We start from the raw sequence: 15,990 nt of genomic DNA on the forward strand, positions 1-15,990 counted from the left end.
ATTGTTGTTACTGATAAATGTGTTTACATCCCAATTTTGAAAACATTACAGTTTATTTACAAACACCCCAATATAAAGGAGATGATGCAGACGGATTCCAGTTCAAGAAAACTTTGCAACTTGTTTATTTGACCTTTATTTAACTAGGCAAGTCAGTTAAGAACAAATTCTTATTCTCTTATTCTCAATGACGGCCTAGGAACAGTGGGTTAACTGCCTTGTTCTGGGCAGAACGACAGATTTTTACCTTGTCAGCTCGGGGATTCGATCTTGTAACCTTTTGGTTACTAGTCCAACGCTCTACAAACAATATTTATTGATGAACATTTTAATGCAGATAGAGTTGGGTGTACAACAGAAGGACCTTATGTAGTTGATGTTCAAGAGCTTTTCTGTCACAAAGCATTTGATATACAGATGTCTTACAGTTGTGATGATTCAAGTTTGTTTATTGTCCCATACTGTTTCCTGTGATTCTAAACACTGCACAGTAAGCTCTTTAAAACCATGATGTATTGTATTGCAATATTTACTTTTTTATTTACTTTTAATAAAGTGGGGACAGATGCCAACATTTAATTTCTGTCCACAATTTTATTTTATTATCATCAGTATTTTGATGTATTGCAAATGCCTTACATTTAAGAATAAAGTGCCTTGTTAAATACTGACTTCTGATTTATTGACGTTAAGTTCAGTTGTACAAATGCCACTTGACTGATAATATTAAATTATATATTGAGTGAATTGGAAGAGTTTTCATTTTAAGCAAAATAGAGTAAATTACGGTTTGTAGAGTTAAATATAAACATTGAATAGAGTAGAAATAACTCTGAAAATTGAACTAATTTTTACTCTATTTAGACTGGGACCAAATGTTATCTTTTGTAGAGTATAATTGTATTCAATTTCATAGCGTGTACATAGCCATAATATAACATTTGAAATGTCTCTATTCTTCAGAAAAATGTGGGAGTGTAATGTTTACTGTTAATGTTTGATTGTTTATTATCTATTCCACTTACTTTGACAATTTAAACATGTTTCCCATGCCAATAAATAAAGCCCTTTGAAATTAATTGAGAGAGAAAGATAGAGAAAGCTGGGGGAAGGGGACAGAAAGTGAGGAAAATAAAAGAGAGAAAAAACAAAATCACCCACAACGGACAGATACAGGGCCCCAGAGCGTCAAAAGGTTGCTAGGGGTGAGAAATGAGAGAACAACCCAGTAAATGTCAACAGTAAAACTCCTAAATAAGACCCCCTACAGTCAACAACAGGGGTACAGCTTAGATGTTATCCTCAATCAGTGCATGACATCTTTTTACTTCTTTTGAAACTCTCTCAAGGCCATCAGACTGCTAAACAGCCATCACTAGCACATCAGAGGCGGCTGCCTATAGACATAAATTTGAAGTCACTGACCACTTTTAGAAATGGATCGCTAGCCACTATAATAATGTTTATAATCTATCATTATTCATCTCATATGTAAAAACTGGCCTCCACACTATTCTACAGTATCTTAGTCACTTTTAAATCGTGTTTACATCCTGCATCACCTATTTCATATGTATATGCTGTATTGCATTGTATACTACACCACTGACTGTTAAACAGCCACGTCCAGCACATCAGAGGCTGCTGCCTGTAGACATAGATTAGGAATCATTGGCCACTTTAAGGAAATGAAACACAAGCCACTTGAATAATGTCTGGCTTTACTCATCTCATATGTGTAAACTGTACTCTGTACTATTCTACGGTATCTTAGTCACTTTAATTGTGTGTAAATATTGCATCACCCATCTCATATGTTTATACTGTATTCTATACTATGCCACTGTATTTTAGACCAATGCTGTTCTGACATATATGTATATTCTGAATCCATTCCTTACTTAGATTTACGTGTATTTTGGGTATATGTTGTGAAACTGTTAGACATTACTGCACTGTTGGAGATAGAAGCACAAGCATTTTGCTACACTCACTATAACATCTGCTAAACGTGTATGTGACCAATAACATTTGATTTGATTAATTTGATTTGACTTGGGCAGGAGCTCACCGGAGCGGAGTACCAGCACCTCAAATTTTCTACTGCTCGAGTTCCTATTCCTCTTATAGAATATTAGCTCAAAAGTATTGCTCCTGAATCTAAATATAAACAGTAGTGGCACAGAAATGAGTACCGGCACCTATTTCAGTCTAAGTCAAACACTTCTCAATTAATAACAACTACATAAGAACCATGATCTAAAATCTAACTCTCTAGGATAAAACCCATACTTCTTCACTCATGCATATATAATGTTGGCTCAGAGATGATGGTTCTATAGTATGGTTCTAGAATGAAACTGCTGTTTTTTGGGGGTTGAGCAGTCTGGTTGAGTGGTTTGGCCAGTCGTTCTTTTGAGAGGCCAGTAGAGGAGCATCTGTTAGCCGTGGGCTAGCGGCAGGCAGGGCAGGATGAGTTGAATATATTGTGACATTAATGAGGTTGACACCGTCCCTGTGATGGAGTGGCTGTGTTTTTGTGCCAGCGAAGACTAACACCCTTAAACGCTCTCGCTGTTAACCCCTACTGCCCCTGTCCTCTCCAACAAAACTCTGGGACAACGACACGTACACCACACATGCACCCATTCACGCAAACACCATTGCTTGGCAAAATTATTCTCATTCAATCCAGCTCACACAAATTATTCTTCCTTGAAGCAGATGTATTGAGACAAAATGCCAAAGTGTATATCTGTTGTAGAAATAATACTTTATTATTTTCTTTCATTTATATGGCATTTTGTAAGATTTTAAATAAATCGCTTGCTACAACAATCTACTTCAGTTGGCCCTATATTACCTTGCTGGTGCTGAAACACAGTGGCATGTTGGGTAATTAGTGGTGAAACGTCTCCCCGGCGGGAGGGGCTAATCAGTGACCTGTGGGTTTCATTTGGAGAGACAGCCATGGCACCGTGCTGGACTGGATGGGAGACCCCCGCTCCGCTCATTCATTTGTCTAAATTAATTACCCCACCTCCACCAGAGCTCCTGGCAAGGCCAGCTATTCTAAAGCCTCTTTGGAGAGTTTGAGTGTGGCCGCTTGCCGGTTGATGCTCCCACACCCCTAACCTGTGAGTATCCGGACAGGCTCTGCGGTCTGGGAACTTTGGGGTTCCGGGGGGAAAGAGGATCATTATGGCTTAGCTTCATCCAAAAGAAGGCTAAACTACAGCCTCTCTGCAATCCACACTGGGGTCGTAATTCTAAAAACAGCTGAGAACAAGGGATGAGAAAGAGTGATGCTGCATCCATTCTCCCAGACACTTGTGTCCGTTCGAGAAGGAGGGAGTTAAAATGAGTGCGCAGGTTTCGAGGGGTTAGTGATGTGATTCATTTGTATTACCACACAGCCCCTGCAGGCAGCATGTGGGAGCGGAAAATTATTTCTGAACCAAAGTGAAGGAGGAGGAGGGCTCGTCTCCTCTCTCTCTCCTCTCCTCTGGTCGTCAGAGCAGAGCTATTACCTGGCCATGGCCAAGGGCCCCGCATGGCGCTCCAACCTACAGAGGGGTGACAGTAAAGTGGCCAGCGCCGGTGAGGGATAGCCTTCCACATCCGTTCACGCTCCCGGACATCTTCCTCCCCAAATGAGACACAGGGGATGAGGGGTGAGGGAGGTGTGTGTATGGTGGATTCCCTGTCTGTAAGTCTGTCTGCCTGCCTGCCTGTCTGCCTGTAAGTCTGTCTGCAAGTCTGTCTGCCTGTCTGCAAGTCTGTCTGCCTGTCTGCAAGTCTGTCTGCCTGTCTGCAAGTCTGTCTGCCTGTCTGCAAGTCTGTCTGCAAGTCTGTCTGCAAGTCTGTCTGCCTGTCTGTATGTCTGCCTGCCTGCCTGTCTGCCTGCCTGCCTGCCTGCCTGTCTGCCTGCCTGCCTGTCTGTCTGTCTGTCTGTCTGTCTGTCTGTCTGTCTGTCTGTCTGCCTGCCTGCCTGTCTGTCTGTCTGTCTGTCTGCGTTCTCTCACGTGCATGCCAGACAATTAGAGGTGACGTGGAGATCATGCCGACCGGCAGACACTAATTAAAGGAACAACTCCCCTCCAATATGCTGACTGGAGAAAGATCCCAGCGCTGCATTTCTTGAGAGAAATGTATGTCATCATAATCTATTGATGTACACACACATCATTTATGGCATACAAATAAATACATTTAAACTACCTCTGAAAGCCATTGATGGCACTGGGGAAGTCTGATAAAAAAATACTAAATGTATTAGTCCTTCAAAAGATACAAACCAATAAAAAAACACCACAAAACTAGCCTACATGTTGATTAGTACTGACAAGTCTTGATATCTACATAAACCTGACTATAATGCAAATCTGTACATTCTACTTTCACATAAGAATTTCTAAAAAGCTAAACCAATCGTGTGGATGAACAGCTTTTAAGTAAAAATTTTAAAAGCTGAGGAGCGAGCCGGCAGAACTAGTGTTGCAGGAGACATTCAATCAGATGTGAGGCAGGTAGCTTCAGGTAGCCTAGTTACTGAGTCGTTTAAATTACGTGTCACTAATGTTTAGTAGGAGGTGGGGTGGGAACGCTACACCAGCTGCCTGGGTTCCATCACAAAGCTGCACCATGTCACCACGGTGACACAGTTAACATCAGAACCACTTCAAGTCCAAGGGATGATGATGATGATGAGACCATAGAGATAGAACAATCTTGAAGTTTAATCTTAATGTTCAATCTCTATAGACGAGACAACAAAGTAAGATTTATATGGTGGGGATCAGATTGGAGATAATATATTCATTCACCTTTTTGTCTCCTATATTTGCACAACAGATGCTTTGTGGTGATAGAGGAGCAGGGCTAAGGTAATGGAATCCTGAGAAAACAATTATTCCTCTTTTGTCCAGTTCTCTGCCAACAAATAGATATCGACATTTGAATAATCATTGATCAACGATTACCTATGAGATATTAAGAAATGCTGTTTTCTTCTGACAATCAGTTGTTTAAAATGACTATTCAATGTCAGTGACTCCAATACAATAAATGGTAACAATGAGACCAAAATATGAAAAACCAAGCCATTTAGCACTTGAGTAGTATATCTTTACATCTTCTCTTAATGTAGGTCAGTACAGAAACAGTACAGACACTACAGACCATTCTTCTATAGTGGGACAGAGAGAGTGATGGCAGCCGGGCCCTGTGTGATGGATATGTGACAGGGCCCTGATGGGTCCTGGGGCTTGGCCCCTGGGGTGGGCTCTAACACCATAATGGGCTCCTTAATTACCTGCTCATCCACACACAGGGTCATTAGTCAGAGAGACGTGCTGGGCCTCAACTGTCACCCAGAGACAAACAACCCTCATTGGGGAGAGAGAAGAGGGGACCAGACCTTGGTTTACTTGGTGCTGGTCAGAGGCATTTAGCAGGTATGTGCAAAGTGATGTCACACACACACACTTACCATTATTAATGTAGAGAGAGAGAGAGAGAGAGAGAGAGAGAGAGAGAGAGAGAGAGAGAGAGAGACATATGAGGGGTACTGACCAGTAAACCAAAAGACAGATGAATAGACCTGTAGACCGGTAGACAGACAGACAGTACAGACACAAAGAAACCCACACCAAACAGACAGATGTGGGGTACTGACCTGGTGCTGTCAGCGCCCACCTTGGTGTACCCCTCCAGGGCCCCCTCCCAGACACTGTTGGCCATGGTGTTGCCTATAGCCATCAGCACCATGCTGAGCTCCACGGGCCAGTCATCCAGGTCCAGAGACCTCACCCTCGACAGGTGGGTCCCCAGGTTCCTGTGGATCCCTGAGCACTCTATACAGATCAGAGCCCCCAGGTTCAGACTGGCCCAGTCAGGGTCTGGGAGAGGAGGAGGAGAAAAATAGAGACTTACAGCATTGTAAAACATCCCAGTCTGCTTGTCATCTGTGCTCTCTTTGTCACGTAGTGTACAGTACCTGGCACTTAACGTCTTGGGAATCATTGACATATAGCTCTGAAGATGTTGACATGGTACTGTACTCACTGGCTGTATCACAGTCCACACAGAAGCTGTTCCCTCTCACGTTCCTTATGGACTGAATGGATGCCGCGTCACTTTGGCTGCCTAACCGGGACTATAGGAGAGCAGAGGTGAGAGAGAGGTGAGAAGGAGGTAAGCAAGAGGTAATCTATGAGAGGCATCATGACTTTACAGTGAGAGAATAGAGGAGACAGGATTTCAGAAAGATACACACCACAAACAACAGAAGGGAAGAGAGGAGGGAGGACTGGAGGCTTTGAATGAAAGACAGAGAGGCAAAAAGAGAGAGAAAGAGAGGGGGGTAGAGAGGGAGAGAGAGAGCACAGACAAAGTATTATATGAAAATGAGTCAGTGTTGCGTTGCGATTCCTCCCCTGTGTTCTGACACAGGCCGTGTTCCCATCTCTGAAGTCTGTCAGGTGTAATAAGAGCTCCCCCACACTGCACTGCACCTGTCTGACACACAGCCCAACACATGGCAGCTCAGAGAGAGGGAGGGGGGTGACGGGGGAGAGAGAGGAGAAGAACCGAGAGAGAATTTTGCATTCACACATCCTGATTAGCAACCAGAGTCTTTCCTGGTCAAGTAACGTGTTCGTGGAAAACCCTTGGGTCTAAATTAATCATGACCGGACAGACCCACTGTCTCCTTCTTCACTGTCTCTCATGCCCACCTTGTTCTTCATGCTCTCACAGGACTGCAGGCTGGCAAAAATCTGGCTCTCAATGGCTGTGACCCACAGCTCTCTCTCCTCAAACGTAGACGCTTCGAAGTACCACATCTGGCCTGTCAGAGACACAATGGTGAACTCAAACGACTCCTCCAACTCTGGAAAACAAAACCATCACACGGACATGGTGAAATATGGCCATTTAAAATCAATGACAGAGGAAATTCAATTAAAATGACTTTCATTATCGTAACAGCTTGGCTATTGTTGGACAATGGTATAATATTTATTCTGTAATTGATCGTTTGCCGTCCAGAAAAACTGCCTAATAATAAATGCCATTTAGCTGACACTTTTATCCAAGCAATTTATTGTAGTGATACTCACTGGAACCAGTATCAGGGCACCCTTACAGTAGCTACTCGATACTGATTGTGTACACTTGAAAATCATAGCCATCACTATGAATTCAAAACAACAGACTCCAACACAGTTTATTCAAAATAGCCCTTTGTATTCATTCTACTGGTCTATTTCTATTCCCGATTTCCATCCATCTATTTTTCTGTTGTTCAAATTTTCAATAAGAAACCGTTTCTTCTTTACTCTGATTAGGCCTTACACATTGTAAAATGGCTGCAGGTATTGTAATTCATTTGTAATACATTTCATGGAAATGTCACCTGTCATCTGCCTGGGCAAGGGCTTTGAAAAACATATGCTATAACACATGTCATAATGCCTCCTCCATTCACAAGTAATTCATTAAGATGATGATGATAATACAGTAGAAACTGACTGATGTAAATCTTCTAGTCCTCGGCACATGCTCGATCTCATAGACAAATGATTTGTAATTACCTAATTAGGGCCAAGCAAATATAGCAGGCTCATTTGCATAAAGCATGTTTCCCTGCCTCCAGTCGGAGATTGGAGAGGAGACTAGTCACAATGTGAATGGGCTCCTCCAACACATCTCTCATCAGCCCCCTCTTTGCACACCCAGATTTGATGTACTAAATGGAGGCAAACCAGTCTAGTATAAACAGGTCAGAATTTAGGAACATGTGATTCCAAGCCAGGTAAAAGCAGAGGTTGTGTGTGCTGGGGTTGGGAGGGACACAATACTGAGCTTTTATTTGGTAGGCACTGGACATTTAGAGGTTGGGGGGCGTGTACTCATTGGTCCCTCGGTCTATACAGAACCTGATTTAGCTGATTTGGATCGGAGTGTGGAGACTAAATCAATCCCAATTCTCTAGCGGAGGGTCTCCTCTTCAGGGGGAAAACTATAATCCAATTAGCTCGACACCAACTTCAATTACCTGATTTAGTTTGAGACATCAACTACATGTCACAGAATCAATAAATACCTCAGAGTGTCTTATTTAAACGTAGAGGTAGGGAAAATGTATGTTTAGAAGTCTGGGTTGGGTTATGTTAAAAAGACACTCACTGGTGTAGTCTAACATCATAGGAGGTATATAGTTGTTTTATTGAAATATTTTGTGTTAAAAGGTCCGATTAACCTATCAAGAATAACTTGTTAAGAAAACAGAACAAATGGCTAAAAGTTTGTAATTTAATAAAGAAATTCAGTCATTTTTGATGCATGAAGCCTTTATGTAATGAATGGGTCCTTTCTTCTCCTCAAATGTCCCATCATTTTCCATCTAGAAAAAAAACATGGCATTTAGATATGCAGCCTAGTTTTCCTCAGAGTCCAATGATGTTACACTTCTGCATTCAGCTTCTAAAAACCTGAACAAAGCTAATTATTTCGTTGACTGGCCAGGCAATAAATTGGAGGCATTAAAAACACTTTCATTATGGAGATTAAAAAAGCAATGAATGGCTGATTTTTTAAACTGATGAGGATACTTGGGAAAACAAATCTAGCTCTTCATGCGTGGAACAGACCAGTACAGGCAAGAGATGAGCACTTAAAAGGCCAAACAAGCTGACAAAAACATTGACCAAACCAGATACTAGAACAGGCAAAGCATCAGTTCTAATAATTATATATCTATGGTAGCGTCATAGTATCAGAGTGACAACATTAGTATCATAATATGCTGATAGAGTTTGTTGATAATGCTTTTTAATGCAGGATCTGTCACAGCCTCACTGGAGAGGTAATTCCATTCTGTGAAAAGTCAGTCATTCTGTGCCATGTTAGCACAACGATTAAGGTCAAAATGTCCTCCTCCAAGACAATTTATACCAGGAGTGAACAATACAATGAGGTATTATTGTTGCTATTTCAAAGCCATCTGCTACCATGATGATGACTAAGACAGCTAGTGCTCCTGATGTTACCCAATGGGTACATTTAGCCCACAGCTAACAGAAGAACGCATGTGGGGATTCAAGCACACATTAACACCTGCAATTAGCATTAACCCTGTGATCTGATCATATAATTGATCCAGCAGCTACACAATCAACAAGTCTTTTCCAATTAGATGTGTACAGAGACAGGGCAGTGGGTGGACATGGAGCAACATAAGCTAAACCAAATAGGAGGGAACTACTGCTACTGTGGAGAATCAGGAGGTAGATATATGTTAATTAAGGTAATCATCATAACACAAAAAATAAATGAGAGCCTAATGGCTGTGGTGTGAAGCGAGATGAGAGGAGGCATCTTCTTCTACAATGTCTGTCCTCCTGTCCACAATTTACCATGCATCATAAAACTGTTAGTTAGAGGGCTTTTAAGTTCATGGTTCATCAGCCTGGATGCCTTTAAACAATAACAATGACATAAAATGTATAAATAATATAAACTGAAGATTTGGTCAATTAAGAGACACTAATTGGTATCGTTAGATATTTTGAAACAATGAGATCAGGCCTCTGAGCATAGATATTTAGAGATCATTGGTCCACGTTTGATGCGGAGCTGTCTCTACTCCTAATGACTGCCCCTCCACTCCACAGCAGATGGTCCACTGGGAGAAGTGGGGAACGGTGGACCAGATTAGCACCACTGGGGTTTGGGCTGAGTCCAGCTGAGCTGTCACCGGAAGGCAGGGCCAGGGAGGGACACATCTATTCTGCCTCACACTACCTCGCTCTTGAAAGATTGATTCATCGACCGTCTCAGCAAGGCCTAAAGGTGTGAGTGCACGTGTGTGCATCATCATCAAAATTGATGGACAGCTAAGAGTACTTGGACGATACAGTATATTGTAGACGGAGGTGGTTGGTGCGGCATGACATCCAAGGTATTTTTTTGTATGTATGATGGTATGTACAGTATGATGTGTTGTGTAGGTCGCATGCAAAAGGCGGTCAGTTAAAGAAGTGCTCTCCGTTCCTGTGAATTAACCAGCAGTTGGGAAGTGCAGGTCAAGGCGGTGCCATCTGTAAATGTCACAGGCACTGCTTGCTCATTTTACACATCATTAAAGCCATTATTCCTAACCTGTATCAGAGCAATCAGGAGCAGGGCATTACTGAGACACACACGGGCCCCGGGGGAACCGCACCACACCAAAACTCAGAGAGGGAGAGAAGAGGAGAGAATACACGCTCTCCATCTCTCTGACACAAACACAGAAGCGCATAGAAAGACACACATGCACGCACAAGAACAACAGGGGCACGCACTCACACACACACAAACTACAACAACCTAACAAAGACGCACAAAACCAACACTCGAGCCACAACCTAATAGCAAAACTACACGGCATGTGAAAAAATAGCCAATTACACAATGTATCTGTGGACAGTGTGTAGTGTATAGAGCCGCCCATATGAGAATCTTGTAATTCCCTTTTCTCCAACGTGTGTTGGATGGTGTTTGGGAAGCTGAGGAGCGGAGGAGCCATTACCGTAGCTCCTCTGGGCTCCAGGGACAGCTTTGGGAAATGAGACACGGTACAGACCAGGGAGGGAGTCAGTGACAAAAAAAAGTATTTAGATAAACATCCACCATTAGCATAGGGTTGTTAAACCTCCATTTCCTAATCCTCTGCTGGACTCCAGAGGATATTAACCCTCAACATACTGAGTTGAAGATAGAAATCCAGGACACTCCATTTAGTATGATACACAATAAAATCAGCGAAAAGAGAAATGTCCTCTCACTGACAACCGCGTTTATTTTCAGCAAACTTAACATGTGTAAATATTTGTATTTATTTTTTATTTCACCTTTATTTAACCAGGTAGGCTAGTTGAGAACAAGTTCTCATTTGCAACTGCGACCTGGCCAAGATAAAGCATAGCAGTGTGAACAGACAACACAGAGTTACACATGGAGTAAACAATTAACAAGTCAATAAAACAGTAGAAAAAAAGGGGAGTCTATATACATTGTGTGCAAAAGGCATGAGGAGGTAGGCGAATAATTACAATATTGCAGATTAACACTGGAGTGATAAATGATCAGATGATCATGTACAGGTAGAGATATTGGTGTGCAAAAGAGCAGAAAAGTAAATAAATAAAAACTGTGGGGATGAGGTAGGTGAAAATGGGTGGGCTATTTACCAATAGATTATGTACAGCTGCAGCGATCTGTTAGCTGCTCAGATAGCTGATGTTTGAAGTTGGTGAGGGAGATAAAAGTCTCCAACTTCAGCGATTTTTGCAATTCGTTCCAGTCACAGGCAGCAGAGTACTGGAACAAAAGGCGGCCGAATTAGGTGTTGGCTTTAGGGATGATCAGTGAGATACACCTGCTGGAGCGCGTGCTACGGATGGGTGTTGCCATCGTGACCAGTGAACTGAGATAAGGCGGAGCTTTACCTAGCATGACCTTGTAGATGACCTGTAGCCAGTGGGTCTGTCGACGAATATGTAGCGAGGGCCAGCCAACTAGAGCATACAAGTCGCAGTGGTGGGTAGTATAAGGTGCTTTAGTGACAAAACGGATGGCACTGTGATAAACTGCATCCAGTTTGCTGAGTAGAGTGTTGGAAGCGATTTTGTAGATGACATCGCCGAAGTCGAGGATCGGTAGGATAGTCAGTTTTACTAGGGTAAGCTTGGCAGCGTGAGTGAAGGAGGCTTTGTTGCGGAATAGAAAGCCGACTCTTGATTTGATTTTCGATTGGAGATGTTTGATATGGGTCTGGAAGGAGAGTTTGCAGTCTAGCCAGACACCTAGGTACTTATAGATGTCCACATATTCAAGGTCGGAACCATCCAGTGTGGTGATGCTAGTCGGGCATGCGGGTGCAGGCAGCGATCGGTTGAAAAGCATGCATTTGGTTTTACTAGCGTTTAAGAGCAGTTGGAGGCCACGGAAGGAGTGTTGTATGGCATTGAAGCTCGTTTGGAGGTTAGATAGCACAGTGTCCAATGACGGGCCGAAAGTATATAGAATGGTGTCGTCTGCGTAGAGGTGGATCAGGGAATCGCCCGCAGCAAGACCAACATCATTGATATATACAGAGAAAAGAGTCGGCCCGAGAATTGAACCCTGTGGCACCCCATAGAGACTGCCAGAGGACCGGACAGCATGCCCTCCGATTTGACACACTGAACTCTGTCTGCAAAGTAATTGGTGATCCAGGCAAGGCAGTCATCCGAAAAACCGAGGCTACTGAGTCTGCCGATAAGAATCTGGTGATTGACAGAGTCGAAAGCCTTGGCAAGGTCGATGAAGACGGCTGCACAGTACTGTCTTTTATCGATGGCGGTTATGATGTCGTTTAGTACCTTGAGTGTGGCTGAGGTGCACCCGTGACTGGCTCGGAAACCAGATTGCATAGCGGAGAAGGTACGGTGGGATTCGAGATGGTCAGTGACCTGTTTGTTGACTTGGCTTTCGAAGACCTTAGATAGGCAGGGCAGAATGGATATAGGTTTGTAACAGTTTGGGTCCGGGGTGTCTCCCCCTTTGAAGAGGGGGATGACTGCAGCAGCTTTACAATCCTTGGGGATCTCAGACGATATAAATGGAGGTTGAACAGGCTGGTAATAGGGGTTGCGACAATGGCGGCGGATAGTTTCAGAAATAGAGGGTCCAGATTGTCAAGCCCAGCTGATTTATATGGGTCCAGGTTTTGCAGCTCTTTCAGAACATCTGTTATCTGGATTTGGGTAAAGGAGAACCTGGAGAGGCTTGGGCGAGGAGCTGCGGGGGGGCCGGAGCTGTTGGCCGAGGTAAGAGTAGCCAGGCGGAAGGCATGGCCAGCCGTTGAGAAATGCTTGTTGAAGTTTTCGATAATCATGGATTTGTCGGTGGTGACCGTGTTCCCTAGCCTCAGTGCAGTGGGCAGCTGGGAGGAGGTGCTCTTGTTCTCCATGGACTTCAGTGTCCCAGAACTTTTTGGAGTTGGAGCTACAGGATGCAAACTTCTGCCTGAAGAAGCTGGCCTTAGCTTTCCTGACTGACTGCGTGTATTGGTTCCTGACTTCCCTGAACAGTTGCATATCGCGGGGACTGTTCGATGCTATTGCAGTCCGCCACAGGATGTTTTTGTGCTGGTCGAGGGCAGTCAGGTCTGGAGTGAACCAAGGGCTGTATCTGTTCTTAGTTCTGCATTTTTTGAACGGAGCATGCTTATCTAAAATGGTGAGGAAGTTACTCTTAAAGAATGACCAGGCATCCTCAACTGACGGGATGAGGTCAATGTCCTTCCAGGATACCCGGGCCAGGTCGATTAGAAAGGCCTGCTCACAGAAGTGTTTTAGGGAGCGTTTGACAGTGATGAGGGGTGGTCGTTTGACTGCGGCACCGTAGCGGATACAGGCAATGAGGCAGTGGTCGCTGAGATCCTGGTTGAAGACAGCGGAGGTGTATTTGGAGGGCCAGTTGGTCAGGATGACGTCTATGAGGGTGCCCTTGCTTACAGAGTTAGGGTTGTACCTGGTGGGTTCCTTGATGATTTGTGTGAGATTGAGGGCATCTAGCTTAGATTGTAGGACTGCCGGGGTGTTAAGCATATCCCAGTTTAGGTCACCTAACAGAACAAACTCTGAAGCTAGATGGGGGGCAATCAATTAACAAATGGTGTCCAGGGCACAGCTGGGAGCTGAGGGGGGTCGGTAGCAGGCGGCAACAGTGAGAGACTTATTTCTGGAGAGAGTAATTTTCAGAATTAGTAGTTCGAACTGTTTGGGTATGGACCTGGAAAGTATTACATTACTTTGCAGGCTAACTCCTCCCCCTTTGGCAGTTCTATCTTAATGGAAGATGTTATAGTTGGGTATGGAAATCTCTGAATTTTTGGTGGCCTTCCTGAGCCAGGATTCAGACACGGCAAGGACATCAGGGTTAGCAGAGTGTGCTAAAGCAGTGAGTAAAACAAACTTAGGGAGGGGGCTTCTGATGTTGACATGCATGAAACCAAGGCTTTTTCGATCACAGAAGTCAAAAAATGAAGGTGCCTGGGGACATGCAGGGCCTGGGTTTACCTCCACATCACCCGCGGAACAGAGAAGGAGTAGTATGAGGGTGCGGCTAAAGGCTATCAAAACTGGTCGCCTAGAGCGTTGGGGACAGAGAATAAGAGGAGCAGGTTTCTGGGCATGGTAGAATATATTCAGGGCATAATGCGCAGACAGGGGTATGGTGGGGTGCGGGTACGGCGGAGGTAAGCCCAGGCACTGGGTGATGATGAGAGAGGTTTTATCTCTGTTTTATCTCTTTTTCATGCTGGTTGTAATGGGTGAGGTCACCGCATATGTGGGATGTGGGACAAAGGAGGTATCAGGGGTATGAGGAGTGGGACTAGGGGCTCCATTGTGAACTAAAACAATGATAACTAACCTGAGCAACAGTATACAAGGCATATTGACATTTGAGAGAGACATACAGCGAGGCATACAGTAAACACAGGTGTTGAATTGGGAAAGCTAGCTAAAACAGTGGGTGAGACAACAGCTAATCAGCTAGCATAACAACAGCAGGTAAAATGGCATTGACTAGGCAACGGGGCCGACAGATAAAACAAACAAGCAGAATGGAGTACCGTGATTAATGGACAGTCCAGCGTGCATCAGCTATGTAGCCAAGTGATCAGAGTCCAGGGGCAGCGGTGGATGGGGCAGGGGGGCTGGACTGGCGAGTGTTATCCAGGTTAAAAAAAACTAACAATGACTAAATAGCTTGTAGCTAGTTAGCTTCTGGAGGTTCTTGAGTGTGTTCTAAAAATTAAAAATAATAGCGATTCCGTATCACATTGGGTGAGGCAGGTTTCCGGAAGGTATAAACACATTTTAAAAATCGGGAAGAGATAGAAAGTACATATGGGCCACTGCGATGCAGACAGTTAGCAGGCCTGTGCTAACAAGCTAACAGATTAGCAAGCCAGGGTAAACAAGGTAGTAGTTAGCGGACCTGGGCTAAACAAGCTAGCAGTTAGCATGCCGAATTAGCATGCAAGGAGATAGCGAGGGCTAGAGAGTTATTCCTCTTCATGCAGTGACATCGATAGACCGGTCGTGGATCCGGGTATAGAAGCCCAGGAGTATGCTAGGAACACAGGAGCTCTGGCCGGGCTAGCTTCAAGCTACATGGGTGGAAACGCTAGCCAGGAGTAATCAACCAGGGTTGCGGTTTAGCTCGATAGCTAGTTGTGAAGATCCAGCTGAAAAAATTGTTCCGTTTGCGGAGGGAATCCAGGGATAAAAAATAAATAGGTCCGTTATGCTCTGGTTAGCGTTGCGTTGTTCGAACTGGCGAGATCTTTCCAAGCTAAAGGTTAGCCGATGACCGGTTAGCTGAAGACCGCTAGCATAGCTGGTGGTTAGCTGGCTAGCTTCAGTTGAGGGGTTCCGGTTCCGAAGTAAATATAAATACTTTAGGAAAAGTAGCTACATTGGGTGAGGCGGATTGCCGGAGAGTATTTGGAAGCTTAGGTTTAGCAAAATGTTTTTAAAGATATGCGAAGAAAAATATCTAAAACGAAAAAGAGACGATATTTACAGATATTTACAGAGAGACGATACGACAGGACGACTTACTGCTACGCCATCTTGGATCCGGGGGTAAAAGTATGAACATAACAACATTCAACAGACAAACTGAACAAGTTCCACAGACAAGTGACTAACATAAATGGAATAATGTGCCCTGAGCAAAGGGGGGGTCAAAATCAAAAGTAACAGTGGCCAGGAACAGGAATATTTAGACTTATGGATGCCACGCGTTAGATAAAATACGGAACGGTCAACCATTTATTTGGGAAGTACACTGGGAGCACCATTTTGTTTGATTGAGTTCATCAATTTCATACATTTTACTACAACGGTATAATTAGGCATATTGTGTTTCATGCAAATGTACAAGACC

General features: G+C 43.9%; 1 protein-coding gene across 2 annotated transcripts in view; it reads right to left on the reverse strand.

The window, feature by feature from the left end:
• The window catches only part of LOC118401968 (arf-GAP with GTPase, ANK repeat and PH domain-containing protein 3-like), a 394,943-nt gene that overhangs the window by 18,004 nt on the left and 360,949 nt on the right, over positions 1-15,990 (reverse strand). For both annotated transcript variants that reach the window (XM_035799697.2, XM_035799696.2), the window contains exons 14-16: positions 6,738-6,892; positions 6,067-6,157; positions 5,678-5,900 (exon numbers count right to left, since the gene is read on the reverse strand). In XM_035799697.2, coding sequence (XP_035655590.1) covers positions 5,678-5,900; positions 6,067-6,157; positions 6,738-6,892 — 469 coding nt within the window. The remainder of the gene's footprint in view (positions 1-5,677; positions 5,901-6,066; positions 6,158-6,737; positions 6,893-15,990) is intronic.

Source organism: Oncorhynchus keta, chromosome 23, assembly GCF_023373465.1.
Source record: "Oncorhynchus keta strain PuntledgeMale-10-30-2019 chromosome 23, Oket_V2, whole genome shotgun sequence".
In the NCBI taxonomy this organism is placed as follows: domain Eukaryota; kingdom Metazoa; phylum Chordata; class Actinopteri; order Salmoniformes; family Salmonidae; genus Oncorhynchus; species Oncorhynchus keta.